Genomic DNA, 24,795 nt, shown 5'->3' on the forward strand with positions numbered 1-24,795 from the left:
CTACAGTCACGAATGTTTAAGTTCTTGCTGAGAGATTGAAAGTGCAGAAACAACTTGACTCCCTGCTCTGTTGTTACTGTGCTCTACTCTGCAGCATCACTCTGCACTCATGTCCTGCATGTTCAGAGCTGTTAGGTGGCAACTGGCCACTGTCAGCAACTCCCAGTCGTTTGTGTCGTGCGTAAGGGAGAAAGCAGAGAACGATGAAATATCATTTGTGGGAGGGAAAATCCTGGAGCCAGATAAATCTATTTAAAGAGCAGATGTACGAAGAACAACAGTCGACCTTGTGAGCCTGGTGGATCAGGATCAGCGGAACAATAAAAGTGATTAGAGAAACCTCAGTGGTGCTCCTCAAACACATTCCACAGTTTCTGCCCTGGAGGAGGACTGAAACTGGCAGTGTTCCCACTGGTTTCTCATACTGCACACACACGTTTAACTCTTTGCACACATGCAACAGCTGCAGCAGACTCGCTGTCATGGATGGCTGGAGTCAAAGAAAGCAAGTACACAAGTACACAAAACATGTCAGGCGGAAAGTTGGTTACATGTATTTAAACTGATTCATATCTACAATATTTAAACAATACTGAAGATTATGTTTGAAATAAATCCAAAAGAGGCAGCATGTGCACTGACAGAGACAAGCTGAAGAAAAATGATTTCAAACAGTTATCTAATAAAGACTTTATGCCAGCATGCCAACGATTTGTCACGTCCCGAGGCGTTCCATGGGAAAGCTAAAGGTAACCTTCCGCGTCCCCATGATACGCGCCCGATTGTGGATGGAATCCAACAGAAGGACGCTGCCGGCGGTAACACACGTTCCAGCCGTGTATTCCAGCCCTAACCTTATGCCTAACCTTGTGTGTTTTCCAAAGCGATTCATGATGAAAAAGTAAAATAAATGCACATGTGTAGATTCAATCCAAATGGTTCTCATGTTTCAAACGCATAACATAGGAACGTGTTTGGGGACTGAAAGTGTAACACTGACGATTTGTCACATGGAATCATATGGTACGCTTTTGGAGTGAGAACGTGTTGCCTATGCATGAGTATGTTTCTTAGTAAAAGCATCATATAGATTTAAATCAAATATTATTTATTTAATGATCTGGCTCTAATTTAACAGTTGGACCAGACTAAAAAAAAGCAGGTTATGTGAGGAACAAGATGATTATTACAACCTCAGCGTCCTGCTCTTCACTGTCATAACATTGTAAATGGTGTCAGTATTGCAACAAAACAACACGTTTACTGAGTTTTACTGCAACAACAACAAAAATGGATGTTCACAAATCAAATGGAAGACTCTGTATGCAGCTGATGTTGCACCATGTCTGTGTTGGTTCATCCAGGTCCTGGTAGTCTAAGGAGCAAGAAATCCAACAGACTTCTTTAAGTTTCGTGAAGACGTTTCACCTCTCATCCAAAAGGGAGTCTTCTTCAGTTCTAACACCAAAGAGTGGCTCATGTGATGAGGCTCATGATTAATCGAAACTAGGTTTTAAATACCTCCGACATTTGGTTTACATCACAAAAGAAAACAATAATGGAACTCATGGACTGACCTCCCCAGAGCTTGAACCTCAATCAAAGAAGATCTTTCGACTGTCCTTCAAGAAGCCTGGTGAAGAAACAAGAAGAAAGCCGGCCTACACGAGTGCAGGCTGTGTTGAAGAACAAAGATTTCCAGCTCATGAGAAAATGTCAAACTCTGGTTTGGCTGTTATTAAGATAAACTGAATTGGAAAAAGGAGCCAGGCTACTAAACATAGGCTGATACGTGTGTAAACCAAGATCACTAATGTTAATTAAATCATAGTCTATAATGTTTGGTTAAAATAATACTGACATTGTTTCCTAGCTGTTTTAGTTGCGTAACTAAATGAAAGAATAAATCATCTACTGTCACGGCTAGCAGGGCAAGCCGTGTGAGTTTTAATAGAGGACCCAAGATGCAGGCAGCTTCAGATGCAAGTGAGCTTTATTAATAAGGATGGACACACAGACCAGAACATAGCAGGCACAAAACAAAACCTAAGAGAAACCTAAACTGGGAAAACTAACACAACTAACCTGAAACCAGACCAGAGCCGCAGGGAGACTCAGGGAAGCAACACAGACAAACCAGCAACAAGCAGGAGAACACACAGGGCTTAAATACTCACAGGAGTAATCATGGGATGGGAGACAGGAGGGGAACACACCTGAGAGAAATCAGGGCTGACGAGACACAGACGTAAAGCTGAGAACACTCACATGAGACAGAGACCTTCAGAATAAAACAGGAAACTCACAGACACAGAACCAGACAAGACACTGAACGTAACAGACAGATTCACGAGCAGACACTGTGACACCATAGACAGACAGAGGGGACACAGAAGTGGGAGCAGGCAGGCACAGAACAGAAACCTAACAAATGGCAAACCTTACCGAAAGACATAATCAGAATAAACAAGAACATAGAACAACATGAGGAAACACAAAACACTGAGTCGTCAGACTCAGGACCATGAAATCTACAAGCTGAGTTGTAATCAATATTAGCAAGAAACATTCAATTCAATCCAGTTTTATTTATACAGCACCAAATCACAACAACAGTCGCCTCAAGGTGCTTTATACTGTAAGGTAGACCCTACAATAATACATACAGAGAAAAACCCAACATGACCCCCTATGAGCAAGCACTTTGGCGACAGTGGGAAGGAAAAACTCCCTTTTAACAGGAAGAAACCTCCGACAGAACCAGGCTCAGGGAGGGGCGGGGCCATCTGCTGAACACATGAGTGAAAAAGGTGAGTGAAGAAGAAACAGTCAGTGCATCATGGAATAGCCTAAGCCTATTTCAGCATGTCTAAAGGTGGATTAAGGGTCACCTGATCCACCTCTATCAAAAAGGTTTATCAGGACTCCCATTCTACCTTTACATGACGTAGGATTATGCATTATGAGAGCAAAGTGCTCTGTTGGGGTGATATGGTACTGTGAGGTCTTTAAGACTCGATGGTGACGGATTATTCAGGAACTTGTTTGAGAGGATTTTAAACTTAATTCTGGGTTTAACAGGGAGCCAGTAACAGGTTAGTCTGCACTGTAAACATGTTGACAGAACTATAAAAACAAAAGTTAGAGGATATGATGAGCTGAAAACAATGCAACCCTTCAAAAACAGATCAGCAGTGACTGTGAAAACTGCTTCATGTAGCTGCACAGTCAGGAGATAAACTGTGATTTAGCCATTTCATGTTTCCTGACTGCAATACATGACGAACAGTTTCACCTCAGGGTTACATCAATCCTGTTTTTCAAAGTGTGACAGCCACTTTACAAAAGATAAAATTCATCATGTAAGAACTGTTATTAAAAGCCCTCTGAATCCCCCGAGCTCAACATTAAATGGCTTTTGGTATCCATAAATCAACATGCTAAAACTCCAACATCCAAAACTTCAAAACAAATCCTCTGTACTTTGAACTTCTGGCATTTACATGTGTGGAGAAAAAACCCGACAAAGTGACTCATAATAAAAAAATTACAACATTACACACAAAGCTGAGAGCGACCTTTGCTATAACTCTCCACTGTTTAATGGCAGGGTCACCTGAGGTCACTCTCATTTGCGTCAGCGCAAACCAAATTAGCCTTGATAACAGCTGTCAATGGGATGGACTAGCTTTCTAATGAACTAAGTTGACCTATGACCTTTACGATGCCCCCATCTCTCCTCCCCCAATCACACCAAAAAGAGAAAAAAGTATCTTCTTTGCACAAAGCAAACTGCATAAAGAAAGAGAGACAGAGTAAAGAGTCTACATCTCTGTAGTCAGCGGTCCAGCGTGCAGGTACACAGACTGCCACCGTGTAACGTTGTTCGACTGCTCGCCTGTCCGACCTAACATAACTGTTTCCATTCTGTAAGCTGGCTGGACAAAGCCTGAAACCTCCGACCCACACTTTTTTCTCTGGGGTCTATACACACTGATATAGAGGGCTGTCTGATGTGTCCTTTGACTCTACCTCACAAAAATCAACTGAATGTGGCCCTCTGCAATCAGGCTCATTATGAGACGAACAGGCGATAAAGATCTATAAAGCGTATAAAATATAACTGCAAAAAATGACACTTGTGCTCCATATAAAGCAAGAAAGCATCAATGTAATTAAGATCATTACTGTAGTTTGTGGTCATATTGAAGTGAAAATGGTTTTCTTGTTTCAAACTTTTAATCTGTGTAGTTGTGTAAAAGTTGAAGCTCTCTAGTTAAAAATGTGAGTTTTGTGCCACAGAAACAAATCCTAATCTGCAAATTTAACATGCAGTTTTTGGAGTCGGGGTTAAAGATTTGAACTATTCTGTTGTTCAAGTCTCAGGTAAATATTTCAAGCATTTGACCTGTGCAACTTTGTTGTTATGTTATTATAGTATGAGTGTTACTCTAAATTTGGATTTTACATCCATATTTGTCCACGTTTTTGCCTCTTTTATTTCATTTGCTCCTTGTAATTTTTTTATCAGTCATGAATTCATTTAACAGTTTCGGTGTTAAGAGACGAATGATTGTTTTTTGTGGTGATGAATGCAGTTTTTCTTATTAATCACTAAATATCAGTAGCAGTTGTAAGCATATGATTTCACATAGTATAGACGTTTTTGATAATTATGGGGGCTGCAGTATCTATAAACACTTAAAGACACGTAAACAACCTGCAGATACTGGTGCCCACACAACAGGGGGCGCTGCAGTAAGGCTTACACAGTAACTGAAATGGCTGTTTCTTTGCAGCCATAAACCAAAGTTCCCAGAGAGAACAAAGCAATGCAGCAGCATCACTGCCCTGTAAAAGTGAAGCAATAACATCTGTACATGCTGTTCTCTGAATCCAAGGGGAAATACACCAAGCGAGTGGCAGGGTTACACCATCTCCAAGTCTGGTGTATTTCGTGTTCTGTTTTTGCCGTGGCCACCCGAGACGCTGCCAGCACAGCTGCAACAACGACAGAGCGCAAAAGATGTTTCAGCAGTGTAAACAACTCTAAAACAAGGATTGAAAATAATGTGTTATTAGTCTTTTTGAAATGACACAACTGTAACACGAAAATGAAGAATGGATCCTTTGCATTGGTCTGTTTGAGGTGTGAGAGCAGCTGGGAGGGGGGGGCAGTGTCTGAGTGTGGTTATTCCAGCCAGCCCTGGGGGAAGGTTGAATGGTTGTCTGCTTGACATCAAGACAAATAGCGATGAAAGATGCGGTAAGATGGGAAAAGGTGGCGTAGCAGCGACAAACACAACAGAATAAGAGACAATGAGGATGCTGGCTCGGAGGAGCGCTCCTCTGTCCAAGACAAAATACCATCAGAGGACAAACACCCTGCAAAAAAAGCCAATCAGCACAATCGCTGTGACTAGTCTATTGGCTGTGATTGGCTTATTATTATCTAAATGAGCTGGATTTTCCTCTTTGGGACCTGAGAGTTGGGATTTTTCTTCCTCACAAATGGCCTTAATCACAATATTTAACTCTGTCAACTGTAAGAAAAAGAAGGCATAAAGGCAGGATAACGTGGGGGCGGCTTTGGGATATGGCTTTGGGCGCTGGCAGGTTTCATGTGCAAATAAAGCATGATGCCATTTGTTAAAACACTCTTCCATTCTTGCACAACTCAACACATACGTCATCCAACTTTCAGTGAATTCCTCAAAATCTGTGGGAATACAATTTATGGAGCGCCATAAGAGGAAAATTGTAACATTTACAACTATTAAGATCAAAGATATTTAAAATACACCAAAAAAGATAAATATTATAATGATTTTTCATTAAAAAGGAGAAATACCAACAGTATACATCAGTGGATGAATCAATAACAACTAACAGAAAAAATAAATCACCAGTAGTGCTATTTTGTTTACCTTTCAACCTCTCTTAGGTCACTCTTTCATTTTTGACAGCACACTTACTGACCATTGATTTACTGATCAGTGTCTCCATTCTTGATTCATGTGTCTCATTACCATCAAGCTGTCTCCTCTGGGACTGAAAAATTAGCTCAATGTAGAATTGGTACAAAGAATCCTGTTTCTACTAGGGCATGAGCGAGTTTTTATTTTTTAACAGTCATCTTGACACTGAAGTCAGGGTCATAGCTGCTTTTAATGACAGGTGTCTCAAACTACGCAGCTACAGCTGATTGGTGTTGGTGCTTTCTGGAAAATTTTATTACAAATAATCCATCCTGCTGCAAGGTAGAGTTGTTGGTTAGCATACTAACCAAGCTTGCTAGCTAGAGCTGAGCTAATACGTTAGCCCTCCAACCTCTGGTCATTCCAAAACACAATCTGTCCAAAGCTATTAAGAGTTTAAAACTAATGTGTGACCTTTTCATCAAGGTGGCTATGTTTATCTTTTATATACAGTCTATAATTAACACCAGAACATTTGTTGGCTTGAGCGTGAGCGATTTTTGTTAGCTTAAAAAAAGTGAATTCTTAGCTAAACTATGGGGGTGTCTAAATTCAGAGGCTGCATCCTCCTGAGGCCACATTTGTAGGTGTATCTTTCGTGGCTCACCATATCCCTGAATTCATAGCGCGGCCCAGCCAATTCCAGTTTCCAACAATGGCGGCAGCTACTTAGTTTTAATATTACTCTTATTCCTCTTTCTGGGTCACAAAATAAAATTTTAAGACATTTTCAGGCGAGAATGTAGCTGTGTAAACTTCAAATATCTGCTCGGTTTATCAAGACATCATATGTTTGCAAAAGTGCTCCGACGTTTTCGGAGACGTCTGTTACCCACCAGCTCGACAGCTAACCGGGAGGTCAAGGGTCACTGGAGCCAGCAAGAACAGCGACCCCCCCCAGTCTTTTGCTACTCAGGTTAAACATGATATATAAGTCACTTAGATAAAAGTTAAATAAAAGTTTGAAAATGAAAATGATGGTTTATCCCAGCCTCAGTTTGGTTAAGCTTAAGAACCAAACTCATGACAACTCAGCTTAGGAAGCTTCCACAGAGTCACGTCATTTAAAAAGGAGCCTTAGCTGATGAGCTATTCAGGCCATGCAGTGACTTGTGCTGATGTGGGTGGGTTGGGCTTACACTCTGTGGGGAGGACAGGCACACGGGAAGGACCAGCAGCAGGACAAAGGTCAGGGCCTGGCAGAGAGTCAGCTTCCTAGAGACAAAGAGAGAAACAAACCCCGTCAGTCTCTTGGTGATGTCGCCCTTTGCTGTTTCACACAGCACATACACATGAATGCAGAGCCGCAGAAGTAAAGATGTACATGTTGTTGCAAACATGTTTGAGCAGGAGGACGAGAGGACAAAAGAGGATAGTGGAAGAAAAACCACTGCTGACACTTCAAACAGAAGAGGTCTTTAGGTCAGTGATAATATACACAAATAAGCTGCCACGCTACCCTGAACCCCTGTGGACAGCAGCCAAGGTCAGGAATGTCCCCCGATTCAGTAAGTATCATTAGTTCCCCCCACCCTACTCCCCCAGCTCACCCCCACAGTGTCATATTAACTCCCACAGATTCTGAGAGGGGGTGACTGCCCGCCTTGCTGTCCCACCACTCCCCTTGCCTTACCTCCCACTCAGCTGCTGACCTTTAGCATCAAATAATCCACATGAAACCTTTTCTTTTCTCTGCTGGCATCAACTCACTGTACATTCAATTTTAGCAAATAATTTTGTTGATGATGGATTTCTTGAATATATCAAGTACTAATAAGGCTCAACTAGATATGTTCAGATGACCTGTTTGCTTGAAAAGATCTCAAGTCTTTCTGAAGGCAGCAAGTCAAAGTTACTGTAATTCAAGAATTAGAGCTAACCAAGTTAGAATTCAAAGATAGTGACAAAGCTGACATTGATGCTTCGTTTTCATGCAAGTCTACAAACTTATAATGTGACGGCGGCTCCAACTATCTTTTATGGGTACCCTTGATGGCTGTAGCTGGGTTACAGAGCTCTGCCTGCAGTTGTACAATACCAATACATATTAATGAACAAACCTAGCAAGCGAATCCATTTACAAATCAGCACATGCTTTCCAATAAGATTCCTGTGTAATCTTAAATGAAACGGTTCATAACTTGTATGAAGTGTTACAATAAAGGTTTATTATGCAGGCAACACTTCTGATTCGATTATCCTTAGATTTTGGTTGTTTCTTTTTTTGCAGTCTGATCAATTTATTTGGCACAGATACAAACATTTTGTGTTTTTTTAAACCCTTTTATCTCACACTGTCTGACTTTACCTGCTCAGTCGTCTGTACAGCAACCTGCTCAAGCACGAAGGTACACTGTTTGACAAAACTGTACCAACTCAAAGTCGACTTATGTACTTTTCTGGATTATTCAACCATATCCCCCAGCGTTGAACGGCAGATGGCTCTGATACAGTACGTCTTAATCCACTTTATGCACTTTTAGGACTTCTAAGAATTACATCTTGAACTTTATTCAACATGAACAAGAGCAACAGTGACATACTTTTAAGGTGAAAAATAAGTAAATTGAAATTTTGGAGTGAGAACGTGTTGCCTATGCATGAGTATGTTTCTTAGTAAAAGCATCATATAGATTTAAATCAAATATTATTTATTTAATGATCTGGCTCTAATTTAACAGTTGGACCAGACTAAAAAAAAAGCAGGTTATGTGAGGAACAAGATGATTATTACAACCTCAGCGTCCTGCTCTTCACTGTCATAACATTGTAAATGGTGTCAGTATTGCAACAAAACAACACGTTTACTGAGTTTTACTGCAACAACAACAAAAATGGATGTTCACAAATCAAATGGAAGACTCTTTGTATGCAGCTGATGTTGCACCATGTCTGTGTTGGTTCATCCAGGTCCTGGTAGTCTAAGGAGCAAGAAATCCAACAGACTTCTTTAAGTTTCGTGAAGACGTTTCACCTCTCATCCAAAAGGGAGTCTTCTTCAGTTCTAACACCAAAGAGTGGCTCATGTGATGAGGCTCATGATTAATCGAAACTAGGTTTTAAATACCTCCGACATTTGGTTTACATCACAAAAGAAAACAATAATGGAACTCATGGACTGACCTCCCCAGAGCTTGAACCTCAATCAAAGAAGATCTTTCGACTGTCCTTCAAGAAGCCTGGTGAAGAAACAAGAAGAAAGCCGGCCTCACACGAGTGCAGGCTGTGTTGAAGAACAAAGATTTCCAGCTCATGAGAAAATGTCAAACTCTGGTTTGGCTGTTATTAAGATAAACTGAATTGGAAAAAGGAGCCAGGCTACTAAACATAGGCTGATACGTGTGTAAACCAAGATCACTAATGTTAATTAAATCATAGTCTATAATGTTTGGTTAAAATAATACTGACATTGTTTCCTAGCTGTTTTAGTTTGCGTAACTAAATGAAAGAATAAATCATCTACTGTCACGGCTAGCAGGGCAAGCCGTGTGAGTTTTAATAGAGGACCCAAGATGCAGGCAGCTTCAGATGCAAGTGAGCTTTATTAATAAGGATGGACACACAGACCAGAACATAGCAGGCACAAAACAAAACCTAAGAGAAACCTAAACTGGGAAAACTAACACAACTAACCTGAAACCAGACCAGAGCCGCAGGGAGACTCAGGGAAGCAACACAGACAAACCAGCAACAAGCAGGAGAACACACAGGGCTTAAATACTCACAGGAGTAATCATGGGATGGGAGACAGGAGGGGAACACACCTGAGAGAAATCAGGGCTGACGAGACACAGACGTAAAGCTGAGAACACTCACATGAGACAGAGACCTTCAGAATAAAACAGGAAACTCACAGACACAGAACCAGACAAGACACTGAACGTAACAGACAGATTCACGAGCAGACACTGTGACACCATAGACAGACAGAGGGGACACAGAAGTGGGAGCAGGCAGGCACAGAACAGAAACCTAACAAATGGCAAACCTTACCGAAAGACATAATCAGAATAAACAAGAACATAGAACAACATGAGGAAACACAAAACACTGAGTCGTCAGACTCAGGACCATGAAATCTACAAGCTGAGTTATAATCAATATTAGCAAGAAACATTCAATTCAATCCAGTTTTATTTATACAGCACCAAATCACAACAACAGTCGCCTCAAGGTGCTTTATACTGTAAGGTAGACCCTACAATAATACATACAGAGAAAAACCCAACATGACCCCCTATGAGCAAGCACTTTGGCGACAGTGGGAAGGAAAAACTCCCTTTTAACAGGAAGAAACCTCCGGCAGAACCAGGCTCAGGGAGGGGCGGGGCCATCTGCTGCGATCAGTGGGGTGAATGAACAACCCACAGATGTGAAATGTAGTGACCAGATGTGCAAAGCTTGATCAGACTAGAGCAGGGCGATATGACCAAAAATATTTATCACGATATACATTTGAAAATTTGCGATAACGATATAACTGACGATATAATTGACACTAGACAAAATACTTTACAACTCCACAACTTTATTAGTGCAAAAAACCCATCAATGTATTTTCACTTAAACAAGCAGCTGTTTTTTTATGTGCATTAACGTTATATAAAAATATAACAGTGCAAATTCCTGTCTGACAGTTTAACCAAAAGGCATTTCCAGTGGAAACTGGCCGACATATCCTCAGCATAACCATGTATAATATCCACAAAACTTAAAAAGAGCTTATACACACAGTACGGTGATATTATGTTGAAGCACAGTACGTATCACTCCGCGAGGCTCCTGCCTACGGTAGCCGTAATGCTCCCACAATCCATCAAGCGGTGCGGCTTCGTAGCTTAGCAAAGTCGTACTGAAACATTTGACAGATTTGAGCGCCGTGTACATAAAATCATTTCGAGGTCAGTAAACACAACCAGAATTCATACATAAGGCACGCGGGTTTATAAGGGGCGCTGTAGATTTTCAGAAAAATCAAAGGATTGATTTTAAGTGTGCCGTATTTTCCAAACAACACGGTAATAACGACGGCCCGCTAGCATGCGCTACCAACAATAGTGCTTTGTTGTGTATCTGACGGACGAAAGCCAAACCAGTTCCACACCACTGAAGTTGCAGCATTTTTACAAACCAGTTCTGGTTCATCCGTTTCATTTAACGATCCGCTTTCGCTCTTCTCATTCTGCGTCGCCGCCATGTGCGTATGTAAACATAGGCACTGCGCATGCGCGTTTTACCCATATTCTATCGCGATATTTCATTTTCCTATCGTTGCCCAAAATTACACCAGTATTACCGTGAACGGTATGATATAGCCCAGCCCTAAATCAGACTTACGTTTAGTAAATGATACTGACCTTACAAATCTGAAAATGACAGGTTTAACCACTCCCTCATCTCCTTCCTTACCTCCAGGCAAAAATCAACAGTGACACATCCATCCTCCATCCTCTGATTCACCAAAGGATGACTGCTTTCTTCTGGGAAGTCTCAGTGATTCTGGGAAAAGCTCTTTGATTGCTTCCTTGTGCTGCTTTACAGACAGTCACAGTGTGTCATACTTTGAAGTGTTTTGTGATGGGACATTTTTATTTTCATTAAGACAAGTCAACAAAATAAAAATGCCAGGCAGATTTCATTTGTGAACAGCAACTCAATATCCTCCATTTCTTTACTTGTGCCCTCTCCCCCCACGTCTCAGCTCCACCCCATCTGTCATCTAGCGTCTCTTTTATCTCTCCCCTGATCATAAACACTGAGCTGCTCTAAAGCTTTTGGAGTTGGCTGTTGGCTCAGTCCCAGGTCAGTAGGTTGCCCTGTCCAATTAAACGATACACATCTCACTACATCTCCCTCACACTTGGCTGGGCAGCCCTTCCCTTCGGAGACTCGGCTCCTGTCCTTGCCTTACATGGGAGAATTCTTATCAGAGGAAAAGAGAAGGTCGCAGTGACCGAAAGAAGAGAACATTAATCACGATTAATGGAAGAGGCCTTCACAATTTTATACACATTTACACTGTGTGCACAGCTTAAGAGCCACTAGATTTACAAGTTTGGTGTTTTTAACATCAAATCATACACTTGTACTAAACAATATTAAATCCATATTATTTATAGTTTGTATGTGACACGCCACATTGTTACAAAAAGGATGTGTCACATGGAGGGCAAAACAAGGTTTTCTTTTGTTTTTTTAACTGCTCTGTTAAGCCAAATTGTTCTCCTGACTGAAGTTTGGTCCGTTTACAGCATCCTGCCATGCGATTGCATTTGTCCCTAACCATCAGGAACCCTCACGGCAACTTTTATCGAGTGGAAAAAGTTAGCGTTCATCCTCCAGCTTCACTGTGTTTATGTTATGCTAACATAGCTGTGTCACGTAGCACATCATTATACAGGGAGTGCAGAATTATTAGGCAAGTTGTATTTTTGAGGAATAATTTTATTATTGAACAACAACCATGTTCTCAATGAACCCAAAGAACTCATTAATATCAAAGCTGAATGTTTTTGGAAGTAGTTTTTAGTTTTAGCTATTTTAGGGGATATCTGTGTGTGCAGGTGACTATTACTGTGCATAATTATTAGGCAACTTAACAAAAACAAATATATACCCATTTCAATGATTTATTTTACCAGTGAAACCAATATAACATCTCCACATTCACAAATATACATTTCTGACATTCAAAAACAAAACCAAAACAAATCAGCGACCAATATAGCCACCTTTCTTTGCAAGGACACTCAAAAGCCTGCCATCCATGGATTCTGTCAGTGTTTTGATCTGTTCACCATCAACATTGTGTGCAGCAGCAACCACAGCCTCCCAGACACTGTTCAGAGAGGTGTACTGTTTTCCTCCTTGTAAATCTCACATTTGATGATGGACCACAGGTTCTCAATGGGGTTCAGATCAGGTGAACAAGGAGGCCATGTCATTAGTTTTTCTTCTTTTATACCCTTTCTTGCCAGCCACGCTGTGGAGTACTTGGACGCGTGTGATGGAGCATTGTCCTGCATGAAAATCCTGTTTTTCTTGAAGGATGCAGACTTCTTCCTGTACCACTGCTTGAAGAAGGTGTCTTCCAGAAACTGGCAGTAGGACTGGGAGTTGAGCTTGACTCCATCCTCAACCCGAAAAGGCCCCACAAGCTCATCTTTGATGATACCAGCCCAAACCAGTACTCCACCTCCACCTTGCTGGCGTCTGAGTGGGACTGGAGCTCTCTGCCCTTTACCAATCCAGCCACGGGCCCATCCATCTGGCCCATCAAGACTCACTCTCATTTCATCAGTCCATAAAACCTTAGAAAAATCAGTCTTGAGATATTTCTTGGCCCAGTCTTGACGTTTCAGCTTGTGTGTCTTGTTCAGTGTTCATTATATACCAGCTAGCCCAACTTCAGTAACCCTACAAACGTCACTGCTGTTTAGTTTCCTGTCTTCATTTATGTTGGAAGTGATAGCAGAGCTGTACGTTTGACTTTTTCAGAAATCTCTGAAAATGTGTTCCAGTGTCCTCTCTTCAGTGAGGACACTGGAAATAAATTTTGATTAGTTTTGTCACTACTACCCTTGCATGCTTATGCCAGTGACATGTAATGAGCATGTATTGATTAACTGATAAGCTTTTTCCAGTGCTTAGTACTTTAGTTAGTACTTTTTCACCAGCACGGTAAGTCCCAAAGAGCTATTAGCCAGAAACTTGGCGTATCTCAACATGAGTCGTGTCCAAGTTCATGGGCTGCATCCTCCTGAGGACCCGGCCTTCGCGGTCTACGTGGGCCGGGTCCTCAGAAGGTCGGGTAGGCCGGAAGTAAACGGCTGTGAAATTGGACGGTCTAGCCATCTGATTAACGTCACCACTGTCTCGGTGGAGTTTAATAAACTCGGCCGTCTGCTCCTTGCTATCTAAAATATAACAGGACACTGGCGTAAACTCTCGACCGTCTCATACTTCTGTTTAATCAGTTTTCTGTTTGACGTTTATTCAGTGGTGTAAAAACCAAGGAGGAACCCACCCGATGGATTAATAAAGTTTTATTTTATCTAATCTAATCTAATAACTTTAATCTCAGCCAAACCGATTTACTCACGAACAAATAAAACACTGAAAAAAGACAAACAATATCATTTTTAGGTTGTCTAAGTGACTTATATATTACATTTAACCTGAGTAGCGAAAGTCCGCGGTGATCTGAAAATGATGTGCCGGGAGTTGTGCCGTTCTCGGCGGCTTCAGTGACCCTCGAGCTCTCGGCTAGCTATCAAGCTGGTGGGTAACAGACGTCTCCGAAAACGTCGAAGCACTTTTGCAAATATGCGATATCTTGATAAACCAAGCAGATATTCGAAGTTTACACAGCTACATTCTCGCCTGAAAAATGTTAAAAGTTTATTTTGTGACCCAGAAAGATTAATAAGAGTAATTTTAAAACTTAGTAGCGGCCGCCATTGTTGGAAACTGGAGTTTGGCTGGGCCGTGCTATGAATTCTGGGATATGGTGGGCCACGAAGGACACACCCGACCCATCCTTCAAATTCGGGGAAAAGGAGGACGCATTTGTCGGCTGCATTCGGAGGAGTCTACGAATTTGGACAGCCTTCGGCGCGTCGCTGTGACGTAATCGGTCTACAAATGCGTCCTCAGGAGGATGCAGCCCATGAATTTGGACACCCCCATGGTTTGAGTGTGTCTTTCAGGGACAAAAGAAGATGTGCAAGAAAACAATATCAATCGTGGATTGGCCTCCCCAGAGCCTGGAACTCAACATTATTGTAAAGTGGGATCACCACAAGAACAACAAAAAAAAAAAAATGCAAAAAAACACAACAACAAAAAACAAAGAGAAAATGCAGCCAACATCCAAAGATAAATTTTGGGTGTCCTTCGGGGAGCTTGAAGAACTATTCCTGAAGACCACTTTTAAAGAAATTACAAGTAGATTTGCCTACAAGAGTTCAAGCTGTGTTGAATAAAGATGGTCATACCAAATATTGACTTTCAGGCTTGTTAGAATTGTACAAACTCTGTTTTTGCCTAATTTTGTATTTATGTAAATATTTCTCTTTTTCCTAACTAAATATAAAATAATGAGGGTTGGCAAGTTACTACGGGCCATCTGATCCTTATACACCCGCTGCAAGAGGTTGATCTCAAAAAGCGTTGGACTCGTAAGTTTTATGGAGAGAATTTCTAGGCATAACAACTTGGTGTCAGGTGGTGTCAGAATCTCGTTTCTGCTTTTCGTAGAGGATGTGTTTCTGTTGGCCTCATCAGGTGGTGGCCACCAGGTCACACTGGAGCGGTTCACAGCCGAGTGGGAAGTGGCAGGAATAAGAATCAGCGCCTCCAAGTCTGAGGCTATGGTGCTCAGCCGGAAAAAGGCAAAGTGCCCAGTCTGGGTCAGGGACAAGTGAGGAGTTTAAGCATCTCTGAGTCTTGTTCACAACTGAGGGGAGCAGAAGATTGACAGAGATGTGCAGTGATGTGGACGCTGTACCGTTGTGGTGAAGAGAGAGCTGAGCGTGAAAGTACCAGTTGATTTATGTCCCTACCCTCACCTATGGTCACAAGCTGTGGGTAGTGACAGAAAGAACGAGATCGCGGATAAAAGCGGCAGAAATGGCTGGCCTCTCCCTTAGAGATAGGGTGAGGAGTTCAGCCATTGTGAGGGGCTCAGAGTAGAGCTGCTGCTCCTCCACATCGAAAGGAGCCAGTTGAGGTGGTTCGGGCATCTGACAAGGATGCCTCCTGGGTGAGGTGTTCCGGGCATGTCCCACTGGGAGGAGGCTCCGGGGAAGAGCCAGGACACGCTGGCTGGCCTGGGAACACCTTGGTGTTCCCCCGGACAAGCTGGAGGAGGTGGCTGGGGAGAGGGAGGTCTCCCTCTACCCTGCCTCAGCTGCTGTCCCCATGACCTGGCCCTGGCTAAGCGGAAGAAGATGGATGGATGGATGGATGGATGGGTTGGCTCAAGAATTTTGCACAGCATATATAATTGATTTCTTTCCAAAATGGCAGCGTTATTGATCCATACATGAAAATGCATACATGTCTTTGTACTGTAGGTTTTATTCTGGTAGAACAGGACAGATTCTCCACCAGATGCATGTAATCATCATCAAAGTGGAGCTTTAAATGCGACTACACTGTTTTTAAGATTTGAATCTCTGTACAAGAATCACGAGAGCCCGATACGTGTTTGTAATTCATTCCCATATCTTTGAGCATTTGAGAGTGAAAACAAACAGGCCTGTGCTGCAGTTCTGTGCCGTGTCCTGGGCGGGACAGATGTTTTTATGGGTGTGTTTTTCCTATAATAAATCAATTAGCAGGCTTGTTTTAGACATGTAATCCACTTTGAGCCTGCATTAATCTTCTTCTTTTTCACTTGCACGGTAACTCAGTTAGTTCCAGTTTGAACAGAGCTGCATGAGAAATGAGGGATTGCACAACCAAAAGAGAATAAAAATGTAATGATTCATATCATGCACTATATGTAAACCGTTTGTTGGTGAATGAAGTATAATATACAAGAATGTTGTTTGCTAAATGGTTTGTTGTGATCCAACCCTCCCGTTTCTTCACTGCCTTTCAAATCCAGGGTCACAAGGAGGCTGAAGCTTCTCCCAGCTGTCAAAGGGCGAGAGGAAAGGTATACACTGAATATGCTGCCCTCTATCAGAAGGCTGACACACAGACTCAACCATTCACACGTACAGCCAATTTTGAGTGATAAACACATTTTTTAATATTTATTTAAAAAATTATTATTTATTTAATATTTGTTTAGAGAACTGCTTTTTTATTATGTTCATTAAAAAAAACATCAGTTTTCCAGAGATAAGCAACACTTACTCATTTATGCATGAGCATGGTTTCACAAAAACAACATTATGTGAATGTAGATCGATAAAGTAGCCCACAAAACGGAGTCATTTCTCAAGTTTCTCTTGATCTTTGGCTGCTGTTGTTGAACATGTAAAGACAGCAGCGACTGGCTGGTTGGCCCCATCACTGCAGGGGCCCGCACAGAGGCGAGCAGGAGTCAGCCCGCCTCCTCCTGCTCTCATTAAGACTATAGCAGCACATTAGCAAATAGCTGCAGGGCAGGGGGAGGGAAATGGCTCTAATCAACGTGAGACTAGTTGTTTATTTGGACTGACATTAGTGGCGCTCATGACTTTAGAAAAAGACCAAAAAGCACAAACAATTATCAAACAAATAACGAACAGAATATGGCTAAAATCATCAAGCAGCTGCGCTTTTATTCAAAAAGAGTAAGCTAATAAACCAGGCTAGAGATAAACACAATATATAATTTATTACGTTGAATTATTCTGCAGGAGGAGTATTTGCTGATTAGCCGTTTCCCTGAGGGAGATGAAACGGACGACACACCGATCCACAACATATTTACTTAATGAGTAATCTTTGCGTTATTCTCTGGATGGTTCTCAGATGGGATCATTGTCTGTTTTACATCATTTTAGTGGAAATGGCATTTGAAGGTCTGGCAAATGTCAGAGGAATTTACATTAGAAGTTACGACTCATTTCATCTAAAAAAGAGTGCATAAATTAGATCAGCTGCTGCTTGAATATATGAATTGCTTGAATATAAGCATCATATTTTCCAACATTACAACAATATAATACATGGTGTAGTTTACTTTATAACTTGTTTACTTGTTAGATTACTATCTATGCTTTGGTGAACTTGAACCCAACTTTCACTATTAACTAAAAAGAAAAACATTTCAAGAATCACTTAAATGTCCAATCATTTATTTACCAAAAAAAAGAAAAACATCAGTGTTTCAAATGTGGACATTTGCTACAGTTATTAGCTGATCAATTACAACCATGAACCATATATAAAAGATGCTGGTCACCATGACGTTACCCACTGGTTTTTAAGTCCTCTTGTGAAGCTTCATCCGGAGCGTTTGGCTGTTGCCATACTGGTGTTTTAAACAAGACGTGATGAGTGAAGAGCAGCTCAAACTGAGAAACTGAGGAACACTGCATGCTTATATGGTACTGACTTATTAATTGGTAGGTAGCCACATCCAAAAGAATACAGTTTATCATCTATCTTACTCTTGGACATGAAACTAACAAACCACAAATCCAATAAAAAAGCAATGAGGTTGTACATGAAGTGAATATTAGGGGGGTTTCCTCATACACTTCACCCTCTACTTCCCATTAGAAAGAATACAGGGTTAAAGTGCTTCTGCATTGGCTTCAGTTTTATTTAGCAGTACATGCTGTAGTATTATTTGTTCTGTGAGTTTAGTCTGCTGTTGCCTGGAGAACATGATGTCGTCAAATATATCCTGCACAACTCAAGCTTTGTGGATGTAAATGAGAGGTTACAATACTGAGGTGTTATAGGTGCATAAAAGGTGTAGATGGCCTAATTTAACCTGTTAGTAAACTAAAAGGGCGGTTGAAGGTGGTTGCTAGGTAGCATCATCTGTTGCCTAGCAACCACATGCCAACAGGTAAGACCCTTGATATAGTTAAGTAAGCGAGGGTGTACATGTGAGCCAGTTTTGGTTGTTCAGCACCTGATCCTCATGCAGGCCTTCTGACAGGCAGAGATGTTGTGTATTGTAGCACAGTCGCTGTCTGTGGAGCAACATCACCTACAACCACGATCACATGCATGAATCACATGCACCAGCTTCATTGGGTTGTAGATCTGGAATATTCTACATATGCCATCGATAGGCTACAGATCTTTCATTTTTACTTGAAACACTGATCTGCATCAGATCCATTCGTTATGATGACTCAGAAAGTGGGTTGCCATGAACAGTGACTGTGACTTGGCAACAAACCCATATACAGACAGGTAACTCACCTGTGGCTAACGTCAGCAGGTCTTAAGAGAGGTAAAGTTCTCTGCACTCTCCCCACCCTTGCATTGTAATGTGACTGAACTCACGAACCTTGCCTTAAACACGCCCTAACAGACAGGTAGCTCTCACATTCCCACCCTGCACAAATAAGCAACACACCGCACAGCTATCATGTAATTACACGGATTCTGTTATAGCGCTTTGGCTTGATTACGCTGCAGGTGAGAATGTGACCTCTGACCTCCTGGAAGCCGAGAGTCACGTCAACGCCGGAGACACTTCAATTCGACATCTCTGCTCATTTAAATTCTTTGTGTGGGATCTCGGTCTAAGTGTTTCTGTATGGCGCCCTACAAATATCTGCACACCCACCAAGTTTGGAAAAGCAACATGTCTTCCAGCCAGAGGCAAGACTTGACCTTTCACCCACCCTGAGATTTAGTGACCCAAGATTGACTGGTGGAGGGTCAGATGCTTAAGCGGAGCACGCGTTTGAATAAAATGAAAGAACCAGATGTTCAGTCTGAAGCGCCCGATCCCGGCTCTGATCCCTGGATCTGTGCTTACTAAGTTGTCAGTGGCCTCGGTCTGGGTTAGGGCCTATGAGCCTCTCTGAAGACGAGGCAAAAGTCTCTGTGGCTCAGCAGCTGCTTCACGTGAAAAAGTAGTAAAAAAGAAAAAAAGACATCCAGTGTCATTGTTTGTTAAATGCTCAGAGAGGATTGTGGTTAATTGTAAAATAATTATAGATGGCCGCTGCCAAAATGTCTAGACTCAACTATGGTGCCTTCCCTTTGTTTGGCTTGCTTTGCTTCACTTGATTTCACTTTGCTCCTTCCACAACAGGGAAACAACCTTGGTACACCACCATACCTCGGGGATTATGAGATTATCTTTTCACAGCCACTTTGACTGAAGCAGAGCCTCTCAGGTCGCCGACAGTCACGGTCTCACAAGATGAGAATGTGGAGAGATGCACGCAACTGATGCTGTGATGACATGTGGGCTAAACCCACCATGTTTTAATGGGCTTTTCAAAATGTCTTCTATCCACATAAAGAGTGAAGCCTGTCTTAGATTAAAAAAACATAAACACTAAGTAGACATAAATGTATCCTGAGGGTTGGGAGTCAAGTTTCAAGTCTCTGTCAGATTTTCTACATTATGGATTAAAAACATTAATGATTTAGATCACATCCAGTTCAGTTATTCCTTGTCACAAAACCAATGCACCTATCAGTTTTCACATTGTGCCACAAAGGTTCATCCTGCTAACAGAGAAAAGCGTCACGTCCTCCTTGGACACAAAGCTTGAGTTCAGAAAGGCACAAAGAGCAGTAGAGCCTTATCTGCCTGATCCTTGAAACTAGAAAGCGTCCGTCTGTGGAATGACTGCATGGCTTCATCTTTGTCTCCGACAGAGCCCATGGGCCGCTGCAGATAAGCCGGTCAGTACCTGCTTCAAAGTAACATGGAAAGTGTATAAATGTGAATATCCACGACAGGAAATTGTTCAAAGTGGATTCCACCCTCTACCATTTGTTAACCTTCTGTTACTCTCACCTGTGGAAGGACTAGTTTTACATTATAGGAGTTTCTGAGGTTTTCTTTAAAAAGAAATCGGCACAACGAGACAGCAAGAGTTTACTTTGCTGCTGGGTCAGTAACAGCATTCCAGTTGTTTGCCGGAAGTCAGTGATTGTTGTCAGCTACTGTTTGTACTGACAGAGGGACACAAAGTGACAAAAGTGAAAAAGATGAAATAACCAATGTAAGACCAAAGTGTTTCATTTTAGTTTGCTCTGTTCTGGACATTGACCAACAAAGTATGTGAGAATGCAATGACTGGACATCCTGCCAGCTTCCTACTGCAACGTTGATGTCCTGTGTCCTCCAGCTACTGTTCCTTACCTAAACCAAAAATATTATTTCCACTGACGAGGACACATCTGAACCATCTCCCATGCTGATTATCACACTCATGCCTTGATTTCATTCGAGAAAACATCTTTAATGTGGGTATTTTTGTAGCTGTGGCTGTGATCTGACCTATTTGAGCAAATAATCTGTTTTGAGAATTGAAGTACTATTTTTTGCCCCGTCCTTTATTCTTGTCTTCGGTCATTGTGGCGTATCTAAAAACAAAGGTTTTTTGCAAATAGTTTTAAACTGGGAGAAGCTGTGACTGGCAAGTGACTGAGATCTGAAGTACTTCATGGCTTGGACGGACATCAAACTCTCCACGTTGAATCATCACAAGAGTTTCTGGTATGATGGCGCCTGTGTTCGCTTGTCTTAACAAATGCTCCCTGGAGCGTGTGCAGGTTGTTCAGAATGCCGCTGCGAGGCTTCTAAGTACTCTCCTCAAACCAGTGCAAATTCAGCAGTACTGGCTCCCCATCAACGTCACAGTCCACTTTAAGATTCTGGTTTTAAAATGTTAGAGCTCTGCATGGGCAAGCAGCAGCGCACATCAGAGAGCTTTTAGCTCCATACATCCACAGCAGGTCCCTGCCATCATGTGATAAGGACCTGCTGGCTTTGCAGCATACAAACATAAAGGAGCTTTAGCAACAGTGGCCCCCAGACTCTTGATCTCTTTTCTTCTGAGCCTGAGATCTGTGGACTTGCTGGTCTCTTTCACTAAACCTATTTAAACTTTAACTCTAAGCACTTTATGATGTTTGACTTGAAGAGTGATATATAAATACAATTTTACTTACTTTACAAATGTGGTTCTTCGATTAATAGATAATTAAAATGTTATAACGAATTCAGCATCAGTATCTGTATAATAAGATAAATGTAACACAGTTATAATATTGGTACAGTTGCCTTGCTTCCACGTTTGCTCTATGGGTCTTTTTACCCTTAAAAATGTATCAGGACCTCAGTTGAAGAATCTGTATCTGACGGTTTGACTGATGTGTTCCTAATTACAGCTCCCAGGGCGCACTGAGATTTAAAGCAGCCAGTCCCAGAGTTTAAAATGAAGACTGGATAATTCACAGATGTAACTGGCAAATTGTGATGCAGTACTTTTTTCCTTGCGGCAACATTACTCCAATCAGCTCCGACATTAAAACCATCTGCTCGCTCATGTAGGTCTCCCACCAAACAGCTCTGACCCATTAAGGCGTGGACTCCACAACAACCCAGAAGATGTCCTGTGGCATCCACAACAAAGAAGTTTGTAACAGGTCCAAATAATCCTGTCTTTGCAACGTGAACCACCTTCTTCCATTGCTCCATGGTTCACATCCACCCTTTTCACACAGGAAGCAGCGAGCACTGCGCTGGGCTCTGGCTGTACTACATCACTTATTTGCTTCAACTCATGATCTTCATTCGTACTACAGGCTCTGAATTTCTATTGGTCACACAGCTATACGTCGCAGCTAGCATGTTGCACTTTGTATGTGAAAGGGCCCTAACTCTCACATGCGTGTTGTAGGCACAATGGATCATGGACGGCATAAACAAAGGTCCAAACCAAAGACAGATAAGACAAAGGTGACGCAACATCAGCCTGGACTATGCATTTCGAAGCCTCGCCATTGGTGATTTGGATGTATCTTTGGAGCCAGAAGTAAGTAAGTAAAGTTTATTTATTAAGCGCTTTTCATAGACAGGTAGTCACAAAGCGCTGCACACAGAGATTAAAATAAACAGTACGATAAATAGCAAAATGCACAATATACACAATATAGAGTTTAAATGTAAATTTTTTTTAAAAAAGTGAAGTTATCAGTTATCAGCTAATGCTAGTGAGCTGCATTCACAGGCAAAAGTGTAGGTGCACAGATCTGCTAATTAGTATCAAGCTAAAAAGATACTCGAATTTCACTCACCAAATTGAAGGCACAGATTTCATGGATGGTCAGTACTACACAACAGGTCACTTCATTTGTGAGATGTTTCCATTAAAAATGGAGTGGAGATGACCGGTTCAGGAACTAGAGTTAGTAGAGGTGAGGCCTAGCAAACCCAGGCCTCATTGGGCACTCCGCTCAGCCTGGACTACATCATTTATTTGCGTCCATTAATGGTGACCAACTTTCAGCATTTTAAATATCCGAACAGGTGAGTTTTAAAAAAATCCAGCTCCTGTACAGTTATTATGGAGGGAGACTTTATCAATAGAAAGAGGCTGAAACGGTTTTTGCTCCAGGCTGTAAACATGCTTTTTAAACCTAAAACATCTGGCATTTGAACATGGCAGCCTTTGGGGACTGACTCACTTTTGGAGCCAGCCTCATGTGGCCATTAGAGAAACTGCTTGTTGTTGGTACTTCCACATTTTCCTGGAGGTCTGCACTTGCTCCATAAACTTTTTAGCAGCCTTTACATTTTTAGCAAGTCTTTTAGAAGAGCAAAAATCTCCCCATGGCCATTACTGATCACGGCTCTCTGAAGCTAGTAACCGTGGGATACAGGGTACCCTCCACAAGACCTGCCCTCTTGGCGCTACTATGATTTTCTAATATAGCCTTTATTAAAGTCTCTATGATCATTATCCCCATTTTTTCCTGTTTCCATCATTTCAAGCACTGCCGTTCACTTGTTGCCCGTATCACCATCAGTGATTATCCCTGATAATCACTGATGGTTCTTGGTTCCAGTGGTTTTAATGTTGGGTCTACTATCACCTGCTTCTAGCAGTTACAGCCAAAAACATTACAAAACTTGGAGAGATTTTCATAATTTCAAAAACTACCTTCAATCTTCATCATGGACCAGATGCGTTATATGCACGTAGAGGCCATTGCAGAACATGTCTGCAAAAATGAACACTGGAGTGCAAAATCGTGTACCTCAGCTTTGCCTCTGTTATATTAAGAACATTGTGTTTATTAGAAGAAAACTGATGTTTGGATAACTTTTTGTCTTTCATTACACATCAAGGACAATCCATCAATTACAAAGAGCCACTTAAAAAAAAACACTAATGTCTTTCTCTAGTGCTTAAAGCGCAAATCCCAGGCGAGAGAAAGGGATTGAAATTCCTTGCCGGAGGAGAGAGTGACATCGTTGCATGTTACACCAAATTAGTGTCCTCGTTTTGAAGCTATATGCTCAGTGTTCCATGGTAAGAAGATTAAACCTGTTCATGAGTCTGACAGCTCCTTCCCAAACAAACATTCCTCTGAAGAGTTACCCGACATAGAAAATGTGCCCTGAGCCAATTCTTTCTCTCCTCTTTCTCCTGCTGCACACCAGCCTGGCTGACAGCGGTCCTACAAATGTGTCCTGATGCACGGCATCAAGTGCACACCAGGTCCATTTGAAAGGCAGATATGAAAAAAGCTTTGCAAAGTTTGAGTCTCTCTGCAGTCCTCTGTGTTTGTGTTCTCTGTTGCAGGGTAAGGATTAGATAAAATATTACCAGGGTATTTATAGGCAGTGACATTTAGGAGATAAAGGTAGAGTATCAGGGCGTGTGGAATGTGGAGTCGGGACTTGTAATATCAGGGGGATTACCTCACCCTCTGGTAGGAAGTAGCCTACAGCAGACTGGATATGACTTCTGCCCCTGGCTTCACAGGCGACTGCAGGATCAACTAAGCTGCTCCAAGTCAAACCAAATGCACAAACCAAATAAAGCGAAACACAGAAGCACCTGAGCAACGAAGCTTTTTCAAATATGCACCAAAACAACTGAGAAAAGATGTCCCACAGCACAAGTTTTCCTTGAACTTCTTGGAATGGAGCAAACCACAAAACAAACAAACCAACCCACTGGGGAAGAAAAAAACTCAACTGTCCCTGGAATTTATCACCTCCCATCCTTCAATGCAGTGCAAGAAATGTTCAAGGCTTTGCAGCTCCTTGCAAGAAAAAAACAACTCAAGGTAAATATTTAAAGCCACCACATATTTCCTCCTTCAAATGCAGCTCAATCAGAGGACAGACAGGCTCCACGTTGCTTCTCTGAAATTT

General features: G+C 41.8%; 1 protein-coding gene and 2 long non-coding RNA genes across 4 annotated transcripts in view; all 3 read right to left on the bottom strand.

Annotated features, from left to right (window-relative positions):
• adamtsl5 (ADAMTS like 5) overlaps nucleotides 1–24,795 on the bottom strand; it is a 53,882-nt gene that overhangs the window by 28,144 nt on the left and 943 nt on the right. The window contains exons 1-2 of one of the 2 annotated variants that reach the window (XM_039616631.1): nucleotides 11,110–11,163; nucleotides 7,118–7,193 (exon numbers count right to left, since the gene is read on the bottom strand). In XM_039616631.1, the coding sequence (XP_039472565.1) occupies nucleotides 7,118–7,193; nucleotides 11,110–11,132 (99 nt within the window). In that variant the 5' untranslated portion in view covers nucleotides 11,133–11,163. Of the gene's footprint in view, nucleotides 1–7,117; nucleotides 7,194–11,109; nucleotides 11,164–24,795 lie in introns of those variants that run through there. The other variant, XM_031756140.2, reaches the window with a different exon arrangement.
• LOC120441483 lies at nucleotides 1,214–2,470 on the bottom strand. Its single transcript, XR_005614141.1, has 3 exons — nucleotides 2,086–2,470; nucleotides 1,578–1,661; nucleotides 1,214–1,375 (listed from the first exon to the last, which is right to left on the bottom strand). It is a non-coding gene; the product is annotated as an uncharacterized LOC120441483 (long non-coding RNA).
• Nucleotides 8,652–10,072, bottom strand: LOC120441474. Its single transcript, XR_005614134.1, has 3 exons — nucleotides 9,612–10,072; nucleotides 9,102–9,185; nucleotides 8,652–8,899 (listed from the first exon to the last, which is right to left on the bottom strand). It is a non-coding gene; the product is annotated as an uncharacterized LOC120441474 (long non-coding RNA).

This window comes from Oreochromis aureus, linkage group 1 (genome assembly GCF_013358895.1).
Source record: "Oreochromis aureus strain Israel breed Guangdong linkage group 1, ZZ_aureus, whole genome shotgun sequence".
Taxonomy (NCBI): domain Eukaryota; kingdom Metazoa; phylum Chordata; class Actinopteri; order Cichliformes; family Cichlidae; genus Oreochromis; species Oreochromis aureus.